The following is a 27,353-nucleotide window of genomic DNA, read 5'->3' as shown; positions in this document are numbered from 1 at the left end:
CAGAGAGCAAGTGACAGACATCAGGAGGGGAAGGTCAAGAGCATGTTTACCTCAGGTGACAGAGACGCTCCGAACACTATGCTTCGTTCCCAATTTGCTTCACGAACAGCGGGCGCCCCTTACACGTTGACTTAGAGATCACGTTCATCTAGCCCCCACCTGTCTTACAACTGAATCCAGCCAAGGAAATGCGTTGGCAAAGTATTGAGTACTAAGTTCAGTTAACTCTAGGACTCTGGAGCAGGGGAGTATTCAATCTGTTCTCTCCCCAGCTGTTCCTTGAATTCCTGTCCTGTGTGGCAACTTTTTTTTGGCTCTGCTAACCAAAGCTGTGAACGCTCAGCTTCCCTGTCACCCGTTCTCTGGGGTGACCGGAGAAGCTCCCACTCTGTGTGCAGATGGGGACAGGGGCAGGGCATGAGGTGACTGGTGACATATCTGCATCTACACATACACACATGTATATAGAAACAAAATATTTTAATTCTTTTTACATGGCCACAGGCTTTCTTGTCAGGTGAACTCCAGCAGGCACCTCTCGTGGCTGCGAGGGGATGGTGTGGTGAAGTCATCCCAGCCAGTCCGTATAAGCTACAGTCCCCATTCGGCACAGCCAGCCTTATGTGGCAGATACGTCGCTGCCTCCTCAGGTGACCGAACCGCAGCTCAAGAGCAGTTTATCCCAGAGGTCAGAAGCCTCGAAACACCCATCATGCGTCTTACCCCTATTCTGGAATCTTATAAAACATTTATATATATATAGCACAATAAACGTGCTTATTACGCACTCTAACATAGAGTACAGGAACACACACCACGGAGCACAACCCCAGCCGTCTCCACGGTGGGAAAAGTGCGAAGGTCAAACGCATACACAAGGTGTGGCAGCAGAAAGGTATAGAGCACCACGCTCCATGCCTTTCCACACGACCCGACACCGCGAACTTGTCATCTTTGTCCCGTTGGTGGTAGGAGCAGTAACAGAAACTACGTCACCTAAGGGCAGGGGATGCCAGACAATCTGGTGTGGAGCGGAGAGTGATTACGATCCAGAGCTGATCTAGAACTAACTGCTGAAGGTCAGCCTGGCTCATGACCCCAGGTGGAGGTCTGCTCTCTGGCGGGTGGGACCGGCTTTGGGGGCCGAGGGCTGACGTGGTATCTGTCAGATACACACATTCTCACACTCACACGCTCCAGGGGAAAGTGCATTTCCAAGAGCTGATACGAAAATAGATTGGCACACTCTTTTGACACAGGGTAATGTTTTCAAAGCGTTCCCCCAGCTGCTGCAAATTCTCCTCCCCGCTCTGCTCTAGAACTTTGCACTGAGTTGGACCAGGTCTGGAGAGAAGGCCTTGCACCGCACTGGCGAGGTGTGTGCATCCGGGAAGAACAGCAGGGAGGGGACAGCTGCAGAGTGTCGCCAGGGGAAAGGCCCTGTGCCATCTTACGCACGGTTCTCCCCTTCCCCTGCTGAGTAATAAACTGCTCGTGGGTCATCCCAGCTAGCCAGACCAAGACTCCCTGAAAAGTTCCCGGTACTGCCCTACACGAAAACATGTGGAGAGGAAAAAAGGCTGGTATGTCGAGTTCTATTTTTGCATTTCCAGTAGTACTGTTCTGCAAGCTCAGAGGAAGTGGTCCCTGGCCCTCCTTAGGGCCTGTGCTAGGAGCTCTGCACCAGGCGTCTGTAATGGGGCATGACCTCGTGCTCCGGCAGATGAAGAGCAAACTCCAAGGCCACTAACACTGGGAATTCAAAGGCAATCAGTTCTCGTCTATTCAGCCGGAACTTCTCTTCCAGTTTCTGCAACGGAATGAAAGGAAACCAAGAGCATATCAGCTTTGCAATCAAAGTCCTTGCCTTTCTCCACATGTAAGCTCCCTACCCACCAGCCAATGAGTGTTTACAGAGAAACCCATTACAGGCAAGACTGGGGGGGAAGAAAGGGAGGCAGGCTTCAGCTGCACTTCCCGCTCTCAGTCCTGGTGAAAGAATCGAACGTCCCCGAGGACCCATGGTCCCACGACTTCATTTACTCTCTCAATAATCTTAGTACAAGATCAAGCACATCCCACAACTTCATTTACTCTCTCAATAATAAGTTCAATGTGACATTTATGCCCACTTTACAGAGGAGAGAGAACAGGGTCAAGAGGGTAAACAGTTGAGCCTAAGGTGAAATGGGACAGTAAATGGCAACGCTGAGATACCAACTCAATTGATATTTCAACTCCACCTGTTACAAGTAGCTTATTCAGGCTTAGAGGGAAGACTAAAAAGATCACACATCATCTACAACAGCAATGACCACCTGGGAAGTTCAGGATTGGGGGGCGGGCTCTATGTAGTTTGGTCCTTTCACACACGAAGACCCAAGACCTGTTGAGATCAGCTCCCTTCCAGGGTGTCACACAGCCTGAGTGTGTGCAATGTGAACGGCCAGAGCACGTGGCTATGTTTAGCTTGCACCCAGGGGCTCCCCGCTGGCACCAGAATACACACCATGAAGCACCTCAGCCATCTCCGTGGCTGGGGGGGGGGGGGGGGAAGTGGGGGGGGGGAATGCGAAGGTCAAACACACACGGTTTGGCAGCAGAAAGCACCACGCTCCATGCCTTTCCACACGACCCAACGCTGAGAATTGGTCATCTTCGTCCCATTGGCAGTAGGGGTAGAAACAAACTATGTCATCTTCTAAGGGCAAAGGATGCCAGACAATCTGGTGTGGGGCGGAGCTCAATCCACCCAGCTGTGGGCACTGCTGGAGTAGAGATGAAGGAGAACGACCAGGGGAGGGTGGGCAGGGAAGGCCTTGTTTTTGCCAGGACACATTCTGCTCTGGCTTAGCCGGTTTGGGCTTAAAAAACAGAACAAAACTCCCCCGCAGAGCCATTGGTGGCCACTGATTATAACAGGGCTGGGACCCTGTGTCAAATTAACTGCTACTGCAAATGTCAAAACCACTGCCTGTATATCCTGCATGGACACACTGTCTGGTCTATTACTCGGCTACAACTAAATGTACACAACCTCACACTTGTCAAGATTATTAGTTCAGTTAGTATCTATGTAAACCTGTTGATTCTCAGATTTAGTAACCAAAGTTCCCCTCCATGTTCCTAAAAGTATATACTATACAAGCTAGAGGATTATGCACCATTTCTTAGAAGCAGCAAAGCACTGACCTAAAGAACATTCTTTCTTCCACCGATGGATGAACGGATAAACAAAATGGGCAATACACATACAGTGGAATATTAGTCTTAAAAAGGAAGGAAGTTCTAACACACGTTACAAAATGGATGAATCTTGAAGACCTAATGCAAGGAGATAAAGCCAGTCACAAAAGACAAACAGTGTGTGATTCCACTTCCTTGAGGTCCCTAGAACAGACTAGCTCAGAGAGGCAGAAAGCAGAATGCTGGCTGCCAGGGCCTGGGAGGCAGAGGGAGTGGAGAGTTATTGCTTAACGGGAAAAGAGTTTCAGTTTTGCAAGATGGAAAGGTTCTGGAGCTGGACGGTGGTGATGGCCACAACAATATGAGTGTACTTAATACCACTCAACTGTAAACTTACGAATAATTAAAATGGTAAATTAAAGCAGAAAGAATGCTCTTTCTTATGTGGGGAATACCTACATTAGCTTCCTTTCTGCTCTCCTTTGCCACGGAGACAGCTGCACAACTAGACATAAAGGGCATCGTGTTAGGCATGTCTTGTGTTTTCTGTATTCTGAGATTTGACATCTGGGGCCTTGCTGATTCCTGGAGGCACGGCCACTTTCAGGGTCAGCCAATTCCTAGAGAGGGTGGACAACCTGCCTGGGGGCACACCTTTCATACCCAAAACAACCGATCCCAAGGCCTGCACCCCAACCTTCTCTGGGCCTCTATCCACCCGCCCTAATGATGCAGGGCCAGGAGGTAAGTAGGGCGGCCCCCATGCCCTAAAGTCTACTGAAATTAGTCTAGCTATCCAGTCCTAAGCCTGCTTAGGCTGCCTTGCCTGTTCCTTCCTGTGGAAGCCAGAGCGAAGACTCCTGCCCACAGTATCCCCTTCTCCCTCCGCCTCCTAACCAACCCTGGTACTTCCCCACATGGCCCTCCCAAGGCATGCTGCCTACCCCTCCAAATTCATGTTGACACCCTATCCTCTAGCATGATATTAACTGGGAGGCTTTAGGACACGGTCAGGTTGAGGAGCTGATACGTGGAGTCCTCACAATGTGATTGGTGCCCCTGTAAGAAGAGACCAGGGAGCCTGCTTGCTCTTTCTGTGCAAGGGGAGGACACTGCGAGGAGGAAGCCATCCACAAGCCAAGGAGACGACTCTCACCAGGAGATGAAGCAGCTGGCACCTTGGGTTTGAACTTCCCAGTCTCCAGAACTGGGAAAAACCAATATTTAAGCTGCCCTGTCCATGGTATTTTGTTATGGCAGATAGAGCTAAGAGACTTCTTTTGGGAACTGTGTAAGCTAACTTTTCAATGGCAACTGTCTCCTGATCTGTTGGCTTTACTATATCTCAAATTTTCTATGAATACACTGTATTTTAAAACGGGCATTCACATATCCATCTAAGATCAAGGTTGCTTTGCTTTGATGGGGCTCTCCTTTAAAAGAAGATACTACTGAATCAAACCCACACCCTTCCCCAAAGACGAGGCAACTAAGGCCACAGGAAGCCAAGGTCTGATGGACACGCTGTGGGTCACATTGCTCATAAGTTCCCTTTCCATTACAGTGGCTTCTGTGGCTTTGAGAATAATTTCACCCCTCATGGTGTCCAAAAATTGATTTTTATGGCCAGACCCAATATGGGGGGGGGGGGATCTTGTCAAAGTGGATCATCCCTCTGTTCTAGGACAGCCTTAGATGTGGGGCCAGACATCTGCTGCAGGATGACCTCACGGCCCTGGTCTCGCAGTGGCTACTAACAATCGGAATTCTGGGCGGGATCATCGACCAGGCTCTTCCCAGGTGCTCCCTCAGCCAACAGGACTCAGGTCACTTACGTCAATTAAATGCTTGACTTCGTGTTTTTTGAGGTCACTTCCGATTTTGGCTGCTAATAGTACACATGCTCCAGCACAAAGCTTCCGGTTCTGTTTGTTTAGCTTTCCCTTGAGGGCGAGCTTCTCAAAATAGACAAAGGCCATGGCCACCGTGGGCTCCTCAAAGCCGCAGTCCTCCTGGGCAAGCTTCCGCATCTCTCGCTTTAGACTAGAGGAAGAAAGGAAGATTATTAGAACTTGGGAGTTTCAGAGGACCCCAAAGAAAAACATTAATCCATCCTGAAAGCATTTCCTTTTTCTCATTCCCAGAATGGTGACGTGGAATCGGACTAAATCCCTAGGAGTAAGAAAATTCCATTACATGTGGGCAACAGACTTAGGCTGCTGGGGCTCTTCTCTGCTGGTGGAATTGTATAGACGATGTCAGTAAGGGACACAGAGGACCCCACTGAACCCAGGTGGTGTCTGAGAGTCTCTGGGAACTAGGAGTAGAGCTACCCAAAGGGAAAGAGGAAAACTATGATGGGGAACTATGATCATTCCAGAGAGGCACTTTCAGAAATAAATTAGGTGCTTGGTATCAACTCTGCTGAGTATCAGTCACGTTCAAGAACCATGACAGAAGAGGAGTTTAGGCTAACAGCACAACAGCCAGTGTGCTTGGGAACACTGCCCAGCTAACGGACAAAGTGTGAAAACTTTTTTTTCTTACGTCTCTGGCTTGGAACATGCCAGAATCAAATCAGTATTGGGAGACACGGCATGTAAATATTGGCACATACTCCAACACTGTGTTGGCGTATAGTCTAGCCCTCATCGCTACGCGCACTGAAAATCTGTCCTGGCACGCAGATACAACATCAGTCAGCTCCTCTCCAGCCTGGCAGATGTGGGTCACCACAAAGTCAATCCAATCAGCTATAGGGGAAATACAGGCCTGATTTTACTTTGGCTGTTTTACTAACTGCTTAAAGCTTAAAGGTAGGGCTTGGCTGTCAACTCTTGGGTGGACGACTGTGGGTGAAGCATTACCTCAAATGCTGTGATGCCTACTCTTTTCTGTTTTGTCTACATTGGAGAAAACAGGGAGTGGTAGGTTTCCTATTCTGAGTTTTCTGTAACCTACCTCTTACTGAACTGATTGATTATTCTTTCACTTAAGGAAACCACCCTCAGATGCATGTCAAGAGCTCATGTCAAGAGCTCTGCCATCGGTCCTGCTTCCCTTGGCTCTCACTCATGGAGGCAGGGGTCAGCCAGCATCGGATGAGCTTCTTTTTGCTGAACATGCCTGTGTTTTATTTCCCCAGAACTACAGGAAGAACCATCATACAAAGCGTGAGCTTAACGCATGCCAAGTGAGAGTCGGAATGGAAAGGAAAGTTCAAGTGGATGTCGATCCTCACATACCTCCTTATTTTGCTGAGTGTTAATTTAATGTGAGGAAATTTCTCCTTGAAGGTCTCATTCATGTCCTTCTTGAGATCTGAGGGCTTCACGTAGTCAATGACGGTGGTCTGTAACACATCAGACAACCCGGGTCACTCATTAAAATAAGGGTTCTGGGTGGCAGTTACATATATGTTACAGCCACCTCACAACTTTGACACCACTAAGCAACAGGGAAGCCAAGAGGAGAGCCACAGCATGGGCCCTGTTGAACCCGAGAGCCTGAATGGGACGTGGTCTCTGGAGGTAGATGGAATCCCTGTGACAACAGGACCTGGTGACATCTGAAAACACCGGCCTCGAGCCAATCAGGAGTCAGTGTCTGGAAGGAGTGGAGCCCCCCCTTCAGTTCCTGTAGTTCAGCCTGTTAGTCATACAGCACAGTGTTTACAGCATCGAGTGTGGACCCACACACGTGGGTTCAATCCACACTTAACTAATCGTCTGGCTGTGGGACACTTCCACAACCCCAAACGTCAGGTTTCACATTTGTAAAATGAAAACAGTTAACAGTGCCTACTTCATATGACTACAGGAGAAGTAAAGTGCTCTGTGCGGTGCATGGCATACAACAAGCACTCGATAAATGTTAGCTATTTTTTTAACTGTGGCAAAATATACATCACGTAAAATGTACCATCTTAAGCATTTAAAAGCATGCAGTTCAGTGGCATGAAGGACGCTCACATTGTTTTGCAGTCATCACCGCCATCCGTCTCTAGAAATTTCATCTTCTTGCAAAACCAAAACTGTGCACCCATTAAACAATGCCCTACCCCCCCCACCCCCCACCCCAGCTCCTACTGGCAACCACCATTCTGCTTTGGACTGGACTTCCCCAGGCCCCTCATTCAAGTGCGATCACACAGCATTTGTCCTTTTGTGCCTGGCTTGTTTCACTCACTATCGTGTCCTCCAGGTTCAACTGCAGTGCAGGGGTCACAATCCCCTTCCTTTTTAAGGCCGAATCACATTCCATTGCGCGTACTTGATGTCAGCTATAGTTAATAGTCCTTTAAACCTTGGGTTTCCTCTTCTCCCCCCTCCCCACCCTTTTAGCAGGCTCCATGCCCAATGTGGGGATTGAACTTACAACCCCTAGATCAAGAGTGGCATGCTCTACCGACTGAGCCAGCCAGGTGCCCCTCCCCTCCCCCTTCCTCATCCTATCCGTCCTTAAGACAGGTTCCTCCAAGCCTCTTCTGAGTAGCCTGGTCTTCCCTGCTCATCTGTGCTCTACACTGTTAACTCTGAATCAGACACAGTCTCTGGCTCGGTCTCACCAGCGTAGCCTCATCCCCTCTCAGGAGCGTGCTTTCAAAGGGCAGCAACAACGCACGATGCCTCTTCTGGCTGGCCATAGCCAGAGGCAAAAGCCTTCGCCAGGCAAAGCCAGAAAAAGAAGAAACAGATTCTGACAAGAACGCCCATTCCCATGGATGGCTGCTGCCAGCCTCTTCACGGGCAACAGCCTGGCCTTTTCCAGAAGACGCGTCAAAGGTTTCCTCAATGGTTCTAACAAAGGTTGGCAACTATCTGTAAACACCTCTATTCAGGAGATGCTTGGTTGGGCAGGATGTTCATTTTTATTTTCTTCAGGATTTTAATTTTTAAGCAATCTCTACACTCAGCGTGGGGCTCAAACCCTCAACTCCCAAGATCAAGAGCTGCACGCTCTATGACTGAGAGGGGCCAGCCAAGCACCCCTGGATGGACAGGATTTTAGCACGGGCACATGAAATGCCTCTGGTGTCAGTCAATAACCAAGAGGAAACAAAGAGCAAGCATGTCCAAATTCACACAGATCTGATTGGCACCTTCTGAACAGCAGCTTTGGGGACTAAAAGCAAACGAGAGCAACAGTAACTCAAACAGTTGCACCGAACTTGTTCGGAACTTTCTCAAATTCTGGGTGGAAGTAGACTTGGGGCAATGCCCGGAGTCCTTCCTTGGAGCCATGTCTTTCTGGCCCTATCAAGGCGGCTCTCCCTCAGCTGGCCCGGGACATGCCCGTCCTGGTAGCCACCGTGTGCACCTGCGACGTGCCAGCAAGGGGCAGGGGAGTGGTGATGCGGCAGCAGTGTGCAAACATACACATGCACACGCACTTGCGTGCAGCGACGTTCTGCTGAGCAGCGAGGCAGAGTGCACGGGACTTCGTGGAGGCCACTTACTGCCAAGGTCTGGCAGAGAACGCTTCCCCTGTGGCAGCCCTCCAAGATGGCTTTGTCATCCCGAACAAACATCTCCTCTGGGCCGAACAGGATGTAAGAGTTCTCACTTAGGAAACAGGCAGAATGGGGAACTACGTCTGACATTCTTATCTCAAGCTGGACCCACGGGCCAATCAGCCAATCCTTCTGTTTCCTAAATACCCAGCCCCCCACCCCTCTCTTCTACCCCTCCCCAAGCATCCTGAACTCTGCGACAGCCTCTCCTACTCTTCCTCGGCGGATGAAAGCTCAAGGTTTGCTGGGACATAAGCAGGCTCAAGCAAAGACTCATGGGCCCTTGTTGGGGACTGAAGCCCTGTGAGCCCCAAGCAAGGATATCTTAGACTGGGAAGGGGTGGTCTGGATCCTTCTCTGTGGCAACCACAGCGGCCCTGCTTTCCTCGGTCTTCTATATGGATCACACAGCACTGCTTGCTCTCTCACCGGCAGAAAAGCAGCTTGTAGGTGCGTTCCAGCCACCTCATCTCACAGATGTGGAAGCAGAGGCTCAGAGGGGTGAAGGGGTGAAGGGGCAGGGCCGGCACCGGGAGCCGGGTCTCCCAGCTTGCCACATGCACTGACTTCCTGTTTCCCTTCTCTATCGGGCCAAAATGAGAGCAGTGGACAGCCTGAGACTGCCAGCAGGTGGAAACGTCTGGGTGCTGGTCAGTGGCTCTGCCTCCAGCAAGCTGGGCAACTCTGAGAAAGACGTTTGACCTCCTTGGGCCTCACCTTCCCCTTCTCTGAAATGAGGGAAGAATACCTCCTGTGGCTGCTTCATAGGTTTGTTTACACTGAAGATCAAAGAGAACAGAACGGGGGCGCCTGGGTGGCGCAGTCGGGTAAGCGTCCGACTTCAGCCAGGTCACGATCTCGCGGTCCGTGAGTTCGAGCCCCGCGTCGGGCTCTGGGCCGATGGCTCAGAGCCTGGAGCCTGTTTCCGATTCTGTGTCTCCCTCTCTCTCTGCCCCTCCCCCGTTCATGCTCTATCTCTCTCTGTCCCAAAAATAAATAAACGTTGAAAAAAAAAAAAAAGAGAACAGAACGTACCTAAAGGACCCTGGAGAATTTTATTGAGAACACGGAAATGGGAGATGGCACAAAACAAGGGTTCTGCTCCAGGCGCACAGAGTCAGGGTGGGAGGGTGGGGCCCTGGATCCGCATCACGATGTCACCCAGGTGACTTTCCTACGCATCACAGTCTCCTCCCCTGGCTAGCATCCAGGCCTCTGTCCCAGTGATTCATCTTCACATACGCTGTGGCCTAGATAGCCAGCCCTCTCCTGGGACACGCCTTTTGCCGTACTTTCTACTCCTTTACAGCTAGGATTCCAAATACAATTCTGGTGCTTCCTGTCCGGTGCTCCGGCACGAGGAGGCAGCACTGAAGCTGAGGCCATGCTTCTGTTGATTCTGCTGCCAAGAAAAGTCATGGCGGGAGTCCTGGTTTCCCACTCTACCGGTGTAGACCACAGCAGGGCAGCACAGATCTGAAGCCAGGGGCAGTGGCAGCTTCCTAGAGGTGGAAACACCACCATGCCTGAAACCAGCAACTGCGGGGTGTGTGTGGGGGTGCTGATCAAAGATGAGGCAAGGCACAGCTCCCCTGCTGGCCTGGCTCTGCAGAGTGGGCTCAGGATCATTCCTGAAATCCCAGCTTAGGCTGTCTTGTCAGCCTCCACAGTGATTCTAGAAGCTGTTTAGTGTCCTGTGATAAATCCTTTTCTTTGTAAACTAGCTCACAAGGATGCTCTTCTTCGTAGTTGAACCATAACTGATGCACACACTACATGGGGTAAGGGCAGAGCTGCTGAGCCCTCTAAAGGCCCCAATGTCCTCAGTTCCCTGGGGCACTGAGTCTTGCCCCGGGCCCTCACACACCACTTCCTGACCAGTCCTAACTTTAGAAGGACCCCATGAAGACCAAGAACCCCACTCAGCCTGCAGCCCTGGGCCCAGTCCTTTCAGGGGACACTCTTGTTTTCACAAGCAGCCCTGTCCTACTTTTCCTGAGCAGGGACCTACTTTTCCTGAGGGCAGGAGAAATAGACATGTGCATTTATTTCAAGGCTGGCCCTGGAGATGGGGGGGGGGGGGGGAGGGGCAGGGGGAGGGCCAGTGAGCTGATGCTGTGAATCCCCCGACCAGTGCCTGTCCCCTAGTGAGGGCAGCACACGGCAGCCACAGGGATGGCCAAGCCCTCGAGTTCATCTCCTAGAGCTGTAGAAGCGGCACTCCGTCACCCTGGTGGAGTTTCCAGCCATATGGCTGTGCCCTTGCCACTGTTCCCCTAGCACGGAGTGGAAAGCCTACTGGCAGCCTGGTCCTCCGCTTATTATTTGGCCGTCACTGGGCTACTCTTTGGGTCTTTTCTAAAGTAGATATGGTGCATTTTGGGGTGGGGGATCTCTGCAAACCTCCACCTGTGTCATTTCCTGACCTCCAAGTGGTTGGCAGCCTCCAGAATAGTGTGGAGAGGGAAGGTACGGGATAGACATGAGAGAGCTGGGCCCAGCATTTCCAGGGTGGCTGCTCTGACAAGTCCAAGGGCATCTGGGGAAGGGGATGGGCGTACGGACTCCTGGAGGCTTCCTGCTGCCACACGTGAAGCAGGTGCCCAATGACACCGCCATTTCAGTTCACTTGCTTACATGGATGGCGGTGAGGCAGGCTGGCTTCAGGGGCGCTGAAATGCCTCCAAGACTCAAGACCGGTAGGATGGTGGTGGTAAATCGTGGACGTATCTGAGCACCTAGGCGGACTGAGAATGCAAAAGTGGTTGCATTAGTTTCCTGTGGCTGCTGTAACCAAGCACCATCAACTGTGAGGCTTAAATAACAGAAATTTATGGTCTCAGTTCTGGAAGCTAGAAGTCTGACATTAAGGTGTCAGATGAGTTCTGTTCCTTCTAAGACTATGGCTAGAATCCTTCCTTGCTCCTTCCTAGCTTCTGGTAGTCCCAGGCATCCCCTGGCTTGTACATGCGTCACTGTAGTCTCTGCCGATCATTACATGGGGTCCTCCCCATGTGTCGGTGTTCACATGGCTGTCCTCTATCTCTGTTTATAAAGACACCAAGTCGTGTTGGATTAGGGCCCACCTTACTCCAGTACAACTTCATCTTAACTAGTTTATATCTGCAAACACTCTATTTCTAAATGAGGTCACATCTTGAGGCACTAGGGGTTAGGACCTCAACCTGTTTTTTGGGGACACCATTCAAGCCAGCACAGTGGCGCTTGCTCATAATGGTGCTGCTACACAGCCTCTCTGTTCTTCCCAGGCTGGACGTAGCTGCCCCCACTGGCCTTAGCTCTGACCCAGGCAGCAGGTGTTTGTTGGCCTTGGCCTCAGTCTGAGGGAGTACTTTCCATGGCTCTCTCTTCGGTCTTACTTTTGTCTGTTTTTCTGAGCTGTGGCTCTGTGGGAGAAGATCACAAACTCTGGAGCCAGAACCCCAGGATTCCGTGAAACTGCTAAGTGTTCTCTGCTTCAGTTTCTTCTTCTGGCTTCTCCATCATCTGCTTTATGTCAACAGCTGCAGGGCAACTGGCCATCTGTAGGGCTCAAATTCAACTGCTTGGGGTACATAATCAGGGCAGCTGAGTGGGAAGCCCCCAAAGCAACCATCTGCTTCCAGACCCTTACATGCTGCACCCTTGAGCCCACTGCCCCATACTGGCCCCGCATGGACCAGACTCTGTGTATTGGGCAAATCACCCTGAGCCCAGGGCCGCTATGTCAGGCAGTTTCCAGAGGAGATGACAGTCCTTGCTGTCTTCAGCTCCAGTTCCCACTGAGAACCACTCTCTGGAATACAGCAGCCACAGTTCCACTGCGTGGTCCTATCTGTCTTTGGGAGCCATAAGAGATTTTGATAGGCTGGACCTCCTGACCACCTGGAAGGCACCTCTCCTCCTCCCAGTGACAGAGGTGAGTGAAGGTGGCAGTACTGGAGGCTGAGATATGGGCACGGGGTTACAACGGGACCCCAGTTACTCATTCCTTCTGGCTTGAGAGACAATGAATTAAAAGTGAGGCCAGTGCTACGTACCAGCTCTCCTACGAGTCTAACTGTGTAAAGACTCCAAATGCCCAGGTTTTGCCAGCACACATCACTACAAATCAAAGTGCTAATAACCAGGCTGTGGTTCCTTCCTGGTCTGGGACAGACCAAGTGACCACTGTCTTCCATGCCACCTAATTCTAGGCCATAGGATTTGCCAGACTTAGGGCTCCTTGTGGCCCACTGCAGAGGCTGACAGCTGGGACAGGCCGCATGGCAGGCAGACAGCTCCAGCCCTGTGGTGCTTGCAATTTTGCAGAGAGGGCCATTCCACTCTTGGGATAAGAGGTAGCTTAAGTGCACTTTCGTGCAGCTGCCTGGCTGCAAGGAAGCTGTGTGTGCACAGCCGCATAAAAGGGAAGAGAGGAAGGTCAGCTGGGAGGAGACTATCCCAGACGCAGAATGTCCAGAGACGCAGTTCGGAAGGGGCCTGGCCTGCTTGAGATAGGAGGCACAGTCAGGAAGGCTCAGTGGGGGGCTGACACCACGGCTCCCTTCTGAGATGACAAGAAAAGATGGTAAGACCAGAACTTAGTCATCTAGCTGGAAAAGTCTACCGTATCTATTGTGGACATACTGAGACACCTTTTGCTTTTTAAAAAAAACAGAAATTGACTTATGTTAGGAGAGAGGGAAATGACCTTGACCCGTACCTGGCCCATAGCACCAGTCACAGCGCTGTGCAGTGGGGGCCTCACAGTGGGGTTGGATGCAACGGGAGACAGTGGAGGCAGGCAAGGCAGGCAGGTGTGTGTGGGGGGTACATGTACCCCAATGACAATGCTGGAGAACCAAGAAGGGCTCAGAGCTGGTCTGGTTTCAACAGAAACAATATAAAAGGTGCTTCCATTTTGAACCTGAGAACTTTCTCCTTCCTTCTCTATCCTCCTGCCGTGCACATCTCTCCAAGCATTCTTACAAGCAGCTCTGAACAGATGTGGGCTTGCTGTAGACTCTGCTAAGGTTCCCCTCTGGGTCACAGGATCCCCTGGGGGCAGAACATTCCAAAGGAAGGATGGGTATCGGGCAGTGATCTCTGCAAGCTCCTTCCAACACCAACAGCCACTGCACGGCCGGGGCTATCCTGCCTGACTGCACTTGTCCCCCCGTCCATCGGCGCTCCGAGCTCAGCAGGGCACTGGGAAGCAGATGTTCTGTGCTCGCTAAGGTAATTGAGCAGAGTGGTGGCCCTCACCTAGATCAATCTCACCACGAACAGCTGTGCATTTCAGCTCTTCTACGCATTTTTCCTTTTCCCTAAGAGGACAGTAAATCACAAGGAAAACTATGGGAATGAGCAGAGGGCCTTCGCAGCCCCGGGCAGCATTTGTTGCTATTTCTACCCATCGGATTCCAAATACATAATCCCGGATTTACTCTCCCTCCCTTCCCCTTAGGGGAGCAGCTCTTCAATTTCCCTCACCAAAATGAAACCGTTTGCAAATCAAGGAGAGAAACCACAGGAAAAACTGCTTTTGCTTCAGGGTTACACTCCTACATGGATTTACCAGGAAGGGCAAGGTAGGTATAGAGCTTCAGGTATCTGTCAAATACTTATATGGTACTATAGAAACTTCTAGAGTCCACTCACCTGAGAGGACACTGGGTAGGTGTGGCTTTAAGTTCACACACATACATAATGTATTTGGATGCACTTTCACTATTTTTTAAAATGTTTTATTTATTTTGAGAGTGAGCGAGAGCGTCTGCGGGGCAAAAACATAGGGAGAGAGAATTCCCAGCAGGCTCCATGCTGGAGATTAGGATTCTCTCTCCCCCTTCCCTGCTCATACTCACTCTCTCAAAATAAATAAACCTTAGGAAAAAAAAGATCACAAAATGGGCACTAAACCTGAAATAAACACATAGAAAGGAAGCAGATGCTACAACATCTTGGTAAAATGTAAAGCTAGTATTTCATTTTGCATTATTTTTATAAGAAAAAAAAAGATTAAAAGAAAACCACAATACTGATGCATGCTACAGCATGGATACATGCTGAAAACATTATCCAAGTAAAAGCCAGACATAAAAGGCCACATGGTATATGATTCCATTTTTATGAAACGTCCAGAATAGACAAGTGTCCAGAGACAGAAAGTAGATTAGTGGTTGCCCAGGGCTCAGGGGGTGGAGGGTTAAGGGTACAGGGGCTTCTTTTGAGGATGATGAAAATGTCCTGAAACTGATTATGGGGATGGCTAAACAACTTTGTGAATATTCTGAAAACCACTTAACTGTACACTTTATTTAATTTTTATATTTTAGTAGGCTCTACGCCCAACATGGGGCTTGAATTTACAATCTCAAGGTCAAGAGTAGCATGTTCCACAGACTGAGCCAGACACCCCTGAACACTTAAAAAAAAGTGAATCGTAGGATATGTGAATTACATCCAATAAAGCTGTCACACACAACCCCTTCCTCCCCAAAAAACCCTAAAACCAAAACACAAAATGCACCACATAATGCAATAGGGCATTTAAAAAGGCATTTTATTTTGGGGCACCTGGGTGACTCAGTCGGGTGGAGCCTGCTTAAGATTCTCTCCAACCCCCCATTCTGCCCCTCTTCCCACCTCATGTGTGGGCTCTCTCAAAATAAAAAAAAAATAACTGTATTTTAACACTTGCATCAAAAGCTGTGGGACAAAGATCCCACTGCTCAGCTTCTGTGCAGGTGCCTAACAGATTTTCCCTGGAGCTGGGGAAGCTCTAAAGCCCTTCCAAGTCTCCAGAAAGGACTAGCACTTTGGTTATTGTAATGACACATTACTTTTCCTAATGAGGGTCTCCTGAATTGAAGGAGCTTTTAAAGCACCTTGAAACCTGAGGGCCTTACAGGGAGGAGCCCCTGGGGCTCAAGCTACTTCATCTTCTCTATAAACCCACACTGCAGACAGGTAAGTAGAAAATCAAGACAGCTTGCGGTGAAAAAGACATACAGTGAGGGAAAGCTGGGCCAACTGCCTGCCACACAGAACGCTGAATTCGTCTTCCTTTGGTTGAGTCTTTATTATCCACTGCTCAGCATTTCCTACTGTGCGGAAAAAGTTCTAGGACACATTCCTACAACACTGGGGAGGTCTGGGGGTAGGAAGGAGGGGTTTTTCTAGGAGTATTTAGACTGTAATATTAAGTAAATACTAGCATAGGCACTTTATCAAGAAGATCAAACCAAGAGGTGTCCTCTCAAGATTGATATAGATATCGTAAAGGTTATTAGTCGGTTTTTTTTTTCTGCTGTCAGAACAGGTCGAGAGGGACTTCTTCCTGAGAAAGGAAAAGGATCCAGAAATCCATTCAAATAACCTTAACTCTGTTGGCACTAGCTCAGTCAGCTCTTTTGCCTACTTTCTCCTCTTAATTGCTCTCCACACCCATAAAGGGAAGAAAAAACAAAACCACTACTGACTTCAGCTGCCAGGTTCTAATGATAAACAACCACTCTCTGGTGAAACTTTAATGACAGGCCAGGCAGCGCATAAGGCAGGAAGCCCCCGCTTCTGACTCGAGGCCTCACGGCTGCCCTCACCACACTGAGAAACACCATCATTAAGCTAAGGCCCTGTGAGAACCCACATGCAGCCAGGAGGCTCAACATACTTTCCTATTCTGTGGTCACCATCTAGAAACTTTAGGGCCAAAACCACAGGCCCTACTTGTAGCTGAGACTTGGTTTCCAGACTTGCCCCAGGAATCCTTTTTTCTTTACTTCAAAATTTTCCCTTTGCCCTTTCACGGTGGCTAATAGTGGAAGTGACTTGCATACATCAAGGTTAAAAACCAACCTAAGCCTATGTGTGAGGCCAGTTTTAAAGAGGTGCCACTTAAACTTTATATGTAACAGGCTTCTTTCTAGGCCTCAGGGAATTGTTTGCCTCTGGAACGCTTCCACTTTAAGACATGTCCCAACTGTGGCAACACAAGCGGCCTTTTTATATCACACTTAGAACACAAAGGAATGAAAATATATGTCCAACTACATCCCGGCTCGTTAACATCACCTACATAATGACTCAGAAAGCCTACTCTTAGGTATTTATCTGTCCAAGAGAAATGAAAATATATGTCCACCAAAGACCTGTAGAAGAATGCTCATAGCTGCAATATTCATAGTGCCTCCAAACTGGAAACTATGGTATACCCATACAATAGAATCCTACTCAGCAATTAAAAAAAACCAAACTACTGACACCTGCAACATGAGTGAATCTCACCTATTAAATCGTATGAAAGAAGATGGGCCAAAAAAAAAAGCACATAGTATATGATTCCACTTATTTAAAGTGCCAGAGTAGGCAAACTAGTTTATGGTGACCGAAGTCAAAAGAGCAGTTGCCTAGGGGCACTTGGGTGGCTCAGTCAGTTGAGCTTCCGACTTCAGCTCAGGTCATGGTCTCGCAGTTTGTGAGTTTGAGCCCCGTGTCAGGCTCTGTGCTAACCAACAGCTCAGAGCCTAGAGCCTGCTTTGGTTTCTGTATCTCTCTCTCTCTCTCTCCCCCTCCTCTGCTCATGCTCTGCCTCTCTGTGTCTCTCAAAAGTAAATAAACGTTAAAAAAAAAAAAAAAAAAAAAAGCAGCTGCCTTGCCAGGAACAGGTGGGAGGGAGAACAGGATGGACAGGAGGGAACTAAGGGGAAAGAAATGTTCTATCCCCATTAAAGTAGAGGTTACAAAAATCATGGAACTGTACATTTAAAATATGTACATTTGATCACATGTAAATTACACCTCCATATGAAAAGAGAAAAAAAGTTAATGGCTACCACTGGATGTGATGGGGTGAAAGGTTTAGCTCATTCATCACTTTCAAGGCTGCCTGATTCTGCAGAGGCCCCACGAACATCTCAGACCCTGAACTTCCACAGAAACAGAACACTCCAAAACACTGGACAACAGTCCCTGGCTCTCCTGAGGCCTCTGCTGGGCTGGCCTCACCTGAGCTGCCCTGGGGACCTCAGGGAGATAAGCATAGGCAGCAGGGCCCCACAGGCCTTGGGAGTATTAAGGGAGATGGGCATCTTCCAGCAAAGGCCACTACAGGAAGCCCCAGAGAGGGGAGAGAGGAGCCGGGGTGCACAGACTTTGTACAGGTCTGACGTCCACCCGCTGGGGGTGCCCTGCCAATGATGAGGGTTCACATCCCAAGAGGAAAGCTCCAAGGCTGGGTTTGTCTACACAGAGGGCCTCACACCCACCTACAGGCCAAGATGTGCCTCAGACCCTCAAAGAAGGTTTTCAACAGCCTGGGTCAAGTAACCTTATACCTCTGTCTATCCTGGTAGCCAGAGCCTATTACAAGCACAGTTCCCTGTGCCCGGGGTCGAGTAGGTATGGAACGTCTGTCAGGATCATCATTCTATGGGCCTGCCTTCTCCACCTGTGCGTGTGTGGGAGTGTACATGTATGTGCATGTGTGTAGAGGGAAGGACAGTGACTTTTACTGTTAAAAATCTTGATTTTATACACTCGCTCTCTTCCACCCCTTCACATGACAGTCTTGTGCATGGGCCCCTCCCACCAAGGCCTGGCAAGGCTGCTCCTTCTTACCTCTCATACTCCCCTTCAATGCTATGTCCTCAGGGGAGCCTTCCTGCAGGCTGGCCTCCAACCTCCACCCCCCAACCCTGCCCCCACCATCTCCTAACCACTTTTCTTCACCCTCCTCCTGACTGCAGTGACTCGTCTACTTGTTCACTGTCTGACTTCCCCACCCACTAGAAGGTTGACGAAAACACTATGTAAGGGAGCACCTGGCCTGACACATAGTAGGGCCTCAGTCAGTACTGGCTGAATGGACAAATTCTATGAGTTCAAGCAAACCAACACGAATCAAAAACAAAACCCTCGCACTTACTCGTGCAAGTTCGCTGCATGTGAAACAGCTCTATTCCATGCCTGCTTCTAAACAGGAAGTTTCCTGGGAGCCAGTCTGAGGCTCTTTGTAACGCATGACATGCACATCAGTGATAGAGGACTATGCTGGAAAGCAAATGCCCCACATTTTATCAAAGTACCAATATCTGTGGCCAGAGTAGGAGACGTACATCTTATGGAGCTGACTAGGAAATGCGGCTCACAAGCAATTTCGTTCTCTAAAACGTGTACTGTTACAGGAAGCACAGGCTGTAGATTCAACATGGTGAAATGAAAAATGAGCCAGTTGGGAACATAAAACAAGGAGGATAGGACGTATATGCTGACTTGGCGAATCATCTGGCACACCGTCTAAGGACGAAAAATCATCTGTGTGCACAGGCACGCAAATGTAGACTGTGGCCCAGAACCTTAAAGCTCACAGTGAAATCATTTAAAGAAAAGAAGATGTAGTACCAGCCTGACACCAGGCCTGTAGAAGGAAAGGTCAATGTTATCACCAGACAGAACATGATCTAGAGAAGAGCTTCCTACCAAACCCCAAGGTCAATCAAAAATAGTGCCCCCCTCTTATTCTCTTGGTTACCTAGAAATCTGGTAACCTGTTGGCCCAAAGAACAATTTTCATGCCCTACCCCAAGGTCAGCAGTTCTGCCACTGACTGCTGAGGGACATGGGGGTCACGGGCCAAGTGAGAAGAGGACCAAGCCAGGAGTTCTAGCCTCGGCCCCCACTTCCTGTCTGGCAACTATGACAGCCTCACTCAAACTCCCCGAACCACAGTTTCCAGCCCCGTCACTTAGTGAATAAAAAGCAGTGAACATAAAGAATCTTAGTCTTACACAAGCCATGACGTTTCAGTTGCTCCCTCCTTAACATTAGGGCGGTGATTCTGATAATTTATTACACACTTGTGGGCTAGCTTACATGAATAAACTCTGGCTTTGTGAAAGAAGTAAATCATCTTTTTTTTTTTTTTTTTAAGTTTATTTTTAGAAAGAAAGAGTGTGAGCATGGGGGAGGAGCAGAAATAGAGAAGAGAGAATCCCAAGGAGGCTCTGCGCTCTAAGCACAGAGCCAACATGGGGCTCTATCCCATGAACCGTGAGATCGTGATCTGAGCCGAAATCAAGAGTCAGATGCTCAACCAACTGAACCATCCAGGTGCCCCAAGTAGTATATAATCTTAACAGGTCATAGAGTGGAATAAAAATTACACATGGCTCTGGTCTTGCTTTCTGTGTTTAGGAGGTGGGGAAAGAGGATGGGAGAGTAAGAAACGGGCAATTTAAAACTAAGTACCTCTGGTAATTAATTCATTCAGACTCAGCACAGCGTATTAGAATAGGATATATGCTGGAAAGCCACTGGCAAGGTCCCGAGTTCTGCCTGCTGTTCCTCTGATGTCAGCCACTTGCCAAATGTTCAGGGGAGAAGGAGAGGCTGGAGTGTGGAATGCCACTGCTGAGAACTCTCAGCTCAGAGAGCATGTGCAGGGGCTCGTTCAGTAAATGGGCTCCCGGCCCTTGCTTTTACAGACACATGAGCCCAAAACAGAAGAAGGACCCTCTGCTCGCTCCCAAAGTTAAGGCCGTGGAGAGCGACAAGGGTGGTGGAGGAACAAGGGAACCAGAGCCGGGTGTTGTGAACTGTGCCCGCCCCATCTGGGCCCATCAGGGAGGCAGCAGGGGCATTCCGGGTCAGTGCTCTCCCACCCGATGTGTGTGGCAGGCCTGGCGTGGCAGGTTTCCCACAAGCCCAGCTCTCTCCTCCTCCCACAGCTGCCCAGGATCTGCCGGCCGCTGAGCTGGGGCAAGTCCGCCCCAAGAAAGGACACACGACCCCATCAGGCCCCACTGGTGTCTGGAGAAACGGCAGCCCAAGTGGTGGGAAATGGTGGTCAGCCAAAAGCAGAAACCGAAATTACACAAAGGGAAAAACAGGAAGAGTCCATGAAGTAAAAATGGCAAGGGAAGATTTTGCATTTAACGCCCACATCGTCCTACCTTCACTCTCCCAGGAGATAATTCTGTCATCGGGAGCCCAGTGCCAAACGTTTGCTTGGAGTGCACATGGAGGCCTCCAGTCACCATGGATCTCCAGACAAAGCTGAGCTTGATGGGCCCGGTCCTCCCCTAGCGGGGCCTACGAATGTATAAGCTCAGTTGTGTCCCCTCAGAGGTGAGGTCCCCAGCACCGAGCTGGGGGCCAAAGTGGTGTACACAGACCAGGTGACCAGCCCGTGCTGGTCCTTCTGTAAGCAGCTCACACTGGGGAGACCTCAAGAAGCTTCCCTGGCCAACCAGCGTTTGAACAAGCCCACCTACCCCAGAGAGCAGCCATCTGTTAGGGTGAGAATATCACCTCCAAGCTACTCCTCAGAGGCAGAGGGGGTGAGCAAAACGGACTGTTTCTTCCCCGCTACTCACCATGTATGAAGGAAAGATCAGAACTCGCTTGTGCTTGCCACAAGGCCACTGGGGGTCATCCAGGAGATTTGGGTCATAGTCCGTGAAGTCTCCCAGGTCACTACCTAAGGATCACACACAAAATGATCAATAGGGGCCCCAGACTCTCAGAAGCAGAGGCGGGGTACAGGGGGAGTGCAAACGCCCAGTACAAAGTTACACCGATGCAAGGCTGGCCTCAGGCCATTTAGCCCAGAGTCACATCGCACACTCTGACCCGCAGGAGACGTCTCTACGTGCCAATGAACTGTATCCCCTGCAAAAGGGTTCACCAAATACTTAACATGCCATTGTGACAGTTTTTCCACCTTAGAAAATTATGTATGAATCTCCCTGACCTGGGAGAGCACAAAATCTCAATGGGCGTGAAAGATACAGCAAGCAATGAGATCACAAAATGTGGCACTAAAAAAATGCATTTGCTAAACCTGCAGATCGAAGTGGTAACTCCAGTGGTGCCATGTGAGCAGCACATTTGTGGTGTGAGCGCCTCCAGGCAGGCCACCATGTCTGTACAAACACAGACAAGAGCAGGCGCCCGTGCAAACAGCCGTAGTCCACAGTCGGCCAGAGTCGGTGGATACACCAGGACAGTATGGCCAAGCTCAGCACCTGGGCAGGCCTGAGGAACTTCTGGCTCACCTGGAGTTTCCCCAAGAGTGGAAATAATACTGCCTCATACAGTTTTCTCCCTTGTTCACTTCTTACGGAGGTGTGGAGGCCAAGCTGGAAGCAAGCAAGCCTTCCTTCACAGGCCATGTTAGTTCACCCACCACGAGACTCACAAAGTTCTCACACCTGATCCTGTGTTTCTGGCCCATTAATTGAAAAAGCCAAATCTGAACACTGTGAAAATATAGGCAAGAACCAGGTTGAGATAAGTTGGTAGATTATCTCTGAGTGGTAGAGAGAGGCTGAAGGGAGCGGGGTGGGTCCAGCCATATCTGCACGATACAGCATATGGCATTTCTCCTTGTGGGAGCTCGAAAGTCAGTGGCTGAAATATCTCAATGGTGGGGTCCCCCTATGGCCTGGCTGCATGGCCACACGCATGGCCTGAAATCGGGCTTGCCCAAAAGTCATGTCACCCGTGGGATGAGCTCACGCTCCAGAGGCATGCTTCCTCCAGTCTGCACACAGAGAGGCCCACGCACACTGCGCACCGAGGCACCTTCCACCACGCGCTGCCCAGGGCCAGCCCGGCCCAAGGTTACCTGTGTCGAGGCTCCCCTGGGTGCTGCTTGCACGTCCTATGGAGAGGCTGCGGTGGCTCAGGTTACGGAACTGGGAGAAGGAGGAGGTGGAGTCTATGGTATTTCTCCGGGCTCCGAAGGCATTTGTGGGTAACAGAAACTGGGTGTAAGAAACAGTCTAAAAGGTGAAGATAAAAATGGACAAAATGGATTATTCCCAGACAATGTTAGGTTTGCATCCTGACCAAGCTAAGTTATCACACCAAGTTCACATCCATATTCTTAGCTCTGCCCAAGGAGACCTGAAATTTGTTTTTGGCATTTATTGGTACCAAAACCAAAACTCAACTGACTTAAGGCTAGGTAAAAGTTTAAATTTATTGTACTTTGGGTGAATGCTCATGACCTATAACAGAAATATTAGTGTTTGGTAACCATCCCAGAAGCTGTTGGAATGTTGTGTAATACAGGAGGCACATGCCACACATGGCTGTTTTTTTCTGAACAGCACACGAGTTTTAATAACCCACCAAGTACGGAATTCCAAAACACGTCAGGCTCCAAGAGTCTCTGATAAAAGGGCTGTGGCCTCCTATATGTTCTTTTGGCAGATGCGATCTCTGATGCTTGTCTCTAGCTCACCTCTCTCATTCCCAGGTGAGCACTCAAACTTCAGGAATGGAGATGGAACAAGTGTTTTTTTGTTTCACCTGCTTGGAAAAGTGCACCTCATGCATGCCTACTTGTGGCTCGGGGCTGATGTCGTCTGGGCACAGTGGGGACCGGTTGTTCCGGGAGAGGGGCTGTGAGAGGTCGTGTGCTGCCCCAGCAGCTTCAGTTACCCTGAGATAACTTCCCCAAATACTTGCACTGTCTCCACAAACAGGCTTTTGAAGCGCTTACAAAGACCACCTGGATCGAGCACCAAAAGGTCAACTTCATCTTTCAACCTTCACTCCTCAGGCTTCCACCCAGCAGCTCACTCACTGGGTCGTGGACAGGGAGGAATGTGACAGCCTTCCTGCTAGGTGCTCACTATGGTTGACAGACTCAGCTTCTCAGGACCACAGGAAGCCCCCCCCCCCCCCGCCGCCCCCCCCCCCCCCCGGCCAACTTTCTAGTAGCAAGAATGCTGCTGGCTGACAGCATCAGTTAATGCATGTTCAAACCACCCGTCACTCCATTCCAGAAGAGGCACAGGTGTGCTTGTCTGAGACAGTGGTCAGTATCATGGATTCCATAATAAACTGTGCTGGAGGAGAAATACATGTGCTATTTCATCACTGGCTCGGGGGTGGGGGGAGGAAGGGTTCCACATGCACGCTAGGGGAACAGGGATGGGCTGGCATCACCCACCAGGAAGGGGCCCCAGACTCGGCTCCTCCACCACGAGCAAGGGTCCCAGTCTGTCACGCTGCCTCTGCTTCCCAACCCTGGGGGTGTCGGCACAAACCTGCTGGGTGGAAGCCAGAAAGCCTTACCTTCCCGTCAGCTCCCAGCTCCACGCCTTCAAGGCCAATGATCTCTTTCAAGCTCACGGCACCTGTTGACTGTTTCCCTCCATCCAACTTCAAATCCCTGGGGAGGACAAGCCCAAGAAAAAATGCTTTGGTGTGTACCCAAAAGAGCCATGATGATGTTTACTATACACGACACCACAGTCACACTGACAAAAATGACCAAGCAGGCCCTGGCCAACAGCATGTCCCTTTGTCCTGCCTCTGAGGCCCATTAGCAATACTGAAGGCAGTTCTATCTTGGTTCATCCACTTTGACATAAATGAAATCCAATCAAACAGAAAGCCTGAAGATGAAAGTCAGTTTCAGAAGCCGATGGACCACTGATGTCCCTCTCTGCTGCACAAGGCCCCTTTGCTGAGAGTCATCTTACCGGAAGCTAGACAGCAATCTCTGGGTATGGTGGGACAATGGTTCTCTTGGGCTCCCGCTGCCGGATTCATTTTAAAGCTGGGGGAGACCTCCTCTCCTTGCCACCCCCTTTTTTAGATGAGAGTTAATAAATTCGTGTCTAAACAGTTCTCATTATTACTGCATTAATGAAGGAATTAATGCCACCATAGTCACCCTAGCTATCTCACCAAGGGACCTAGGAAGTGAGTATTTTTCTGTAAAAGAATAATCTCCAGTATTAACAACAAGCATTTATACAGCACTTCACAATTTACCAAGACACATCTTTCATTCTTTAAAATGATATTATAAGGTATTGCTACGATCTTATTTTACAGATGAGAAAGACGAAGCCCACAGTAGGTTAAGTAGCTTGCCAAGACACAAGATAGTATGTTGTAGAGACTGGTTTTGCATCCAGTGTTGTTTCCAGTACATCACATTGCCTAAAAGATGCGAGACAAGCTGGCTGTGGTTATGCTCAGGCGTTAACTGCTCACATTGTCAAGGTCAGTCCCCCTCCTTACAGTAGTCCTCAGACTTGGCTGCAGATTAGAATCACCTGGAGTTCTCTGACCAACTACCACTGCCTGGCTCCCGTCCACAGACATTCTGTTTCAGTTGGAATGGGGTGCAACCTGGGTATCAGTTTTAAACACTTCCCACGGGATTCTAAAACACAGCCACATTTGGGAAGGACTTCCAGTTTCCGTGTCTATGGTGCTTGTTATACACAGCCACCTCAGGCTGCTAGTGTTCTTGCTGTGTGGCCTGGAGAGAAGCACCATATTCAGGGGCTGTCTTCCACAAACTAAGCAAGAGAAAAATGTTAAAGGCAAGACTCTCCAGGCCAAAGATCAAGAAATCAAAGAAAAAGAGAGGGAGCTGGGTGAGTGAGGGGAAGAGAGACAAGAGACATCCCCTTCTGTGAAGGAAAACAGGCATTTTCTGATTTAGCTGAGCAATCACTAGCTCTAAAACCCTACCTTCTAATGAAAGCGTGATTAACAGCTGTAAAAGAAATAGCCCAAATTTGCATCAAATATTGCATTTTTTAAATATTGCGGGGTACCTGGGTGGCTCAGTCAGTTGGGTGTCTGACTTCGGCTCAGGTCGTGATCTCACGGTTCGTGCATTCGAGCCCCACATCGGTCTCTGTGCTGACAGCTCAGAGCCTGGAGCCTGCTTTGGATTCTCTCTGACCCTCCCCTGCTCGTGTTCTGTCTCTCTCTCTCTCTCTCTCTCAGAAATAAACATTGGGGGGAAAAATTTATATATATATAGGAATAAAAGGTACTCTCCTTGGGATGCCATGGTATTGCCATGTTCAAAACTCTCTGGAGCCCCTTTGGAAATTGATAAAGTCTTACAAAAAAAAAAAAAAAAAAAGGCAAATAACCAACCTTCCCAATCCTCAAGCTTTATATTTATATATATTTTTGCTCTGAACACTGTTGCTTGAATCAGAATGCCCCCTCCCACCCTCATACCCTACTAACCAGATTTGACTGTAAATCACTTCGGGTAATTTCAGACCTCAAACTCACCCCTTAGGGATGGTGCAGAATTAGGACATTAACATACAGAACTGTAAACACTTTGTCAGAAGGTGCACATCATCCCGTCCTGAGCTCCAAAAATATTCTGAGCCATGGGAGTCCTTTCGGGATGTGCCTGCCTTTTCCCAGGGGCACCTTCTCTGCGGGGGGGAACACGCTCACTGAGGGCCAAGGCGTCCAGGATGATTTAAGTCACATCACTTTATAAACATGCCGAGCGAACAGTGACCTGCATTCTAGTCTCTGACCTCAAATCGGCAGCTGGAAGGACCAAGCAAGCAGGTGGACGCAGAGTGGGGACCAGCGAGGCCACCAGGACCTTGGGATGGCACACGCCAGAGACCACCTGCCCTTCCGCCCTGCCTCCTACGTGAGCCATCCAGGCTGTCTCTCAGGCTTCCTCAAGCGATGGACAGAGATGATGCCTGCACTAACAAAGGGAAACGCCTACAGAGCAAGAACCTGAACCAGGCAACAAGGCAAAAGTAGCCATGGTGGGCAAGGAGAAGGGATGGCTGCGGCAGCCCAGGAGGCAAGTGGGTACAAAGACAGCAGCGCCTTGTGTCTTATTAAAGGATCTACAGCTCGCTTCCGGGACTTCCTTCTTGCCCAAAGCACAACCCAGCAAGCACGTGCCTCAAATTCCCAACTCCCAAACAACTGTTTCCTTGTTTCTATTTTGCCAGACAGAGAATGTTATTTAGGGCTGAAACTAATTTAAAAGCAGGGCCTATCTTTATGGGGTGAGAAAACAGAAAGAAATGAGGATGACAAAACATGCCCATTTTAAGAGTGCTCTGGCTGCAGGCAGGGACAGAGGCTCATTCCATGATTGTATCCTGTCTACACCATGTCTGATGTGTAGTATTGACTTAAGAAGCCAGGCAGTCTGGCTCTTTGCTGTCTTACCAGTGCTCATTTATACAGATGGCATGGGACATGGGTGTCTATCATGTCCCTTAACATCAGTCTCAATTTGCTCACAGGCTCCTGATTCCCTGGACAGCCTTGCCTTTGCCAGCGGGCCCCCTCCTTGCTGTACGTACACATCCCAGTTCACAGAATCAAACCAGCCACGCTCAAACCACACTCCCCTTGCCGATGCCACCCCCAAGGGAAATGGAGCTATAACACACATTAAATTTTATGTGCTCACATAAAATCCAAGATTCCTCTTAGGAGATAAACCCCAAAACCCATTTAAAGATTTAAACAGGGGTTCTTAGACCCGGTGATTATTCCAATACCTCAGGACACTCTGGACAACATGGGAGAGAGAGGGCAACAGGCAAAGCCCCACCACACCTAACCACAGGAACCCATCTCTAGAGAGTGTGTGAGTCTGCTCACCATAGCCATCCCTGCCCACCACCCTTCGCTTGTTACCATTCTCCTTTGTCAATAACCAAAGCCAAGCAGAGTCAGAAAACAAGTCAGGAGAGTAGTAGATCCAACCTCAACTGTTCCTAGAAAAAACACACATTACTCACTGTAGACCAGCTCTGTCCAATAGCACTTCCTACAGTGAGGGAAACATCTTGTCTGCGTGGTCTGATGCGGTAGCCACTAGCTCTCTGTGGCAACTGGGTGCTTG

At 49.5% G+C, this 27,353-nt stretch overlaps 1 protein-coding gene across 3 annotated transcripts in view; it reads right to left on the bottom strand.

The window, feature by feature from the left end:
* Positions 1–461: 461 nt before the first annotated feature.
* The window catches only part of CABLES1 (Cdk5 and Abl enzyme substrate 1), a 114,056-nt gene continuing 87,164 nt past the window's right edge, over positions 462–27,353 (bottom strand). For all 3 annotated transcript variants that reach the window (XM_045459490.1, XM_045459489.1, XM_045459491.1), the window contains 6 exons: positions 23,771–23,867; positions 22,311–22,467; positions 21,058–21,161; positions 6,432–6,538; positions 5,022–5,229; positions 462–1,810 (listed from right to left, as the gene is read on the bottom strand). In XM_045459490.1, coding sequence (XP_045315446.1) covers positions 1,670–1,810; positions 5,022–5,229; positions 6,432–6,538; positions 21,058–21,161; positions 22,311–22,467; positions 23,771–23,867 — 814 coding nt within the window. In that variant the 3' untranslated portion in view covers positions 462–1,669. The remainder of the gene's footprint in view (positions 1,811–5,021; positions 5,230–6,431; positions 6,539–21,057; positions 21,162–22,310; positions 22,468–23,770; positions 23,868–27,353) is intronic.

Source organism: Leopardus geoffroyi, chromosome D3 (genome assembly GCF_018350155.1).
Source record: "Leopardus geoffroyi isolate Oge1 chromosome D3, O.geoffroyi_Oge1_pat1.0, whole genome shotgun sequence".
NCBI lineage: Eukaryota > Metazoa > Chordata > Mammalia > Carnivora > Felidae > Leopardus > Leopardus geoffroyi.
Note: the sequence above shows the minus strand (reverse complement) of the source record. Positions and strands in the feature narration are given on the sequence as shown.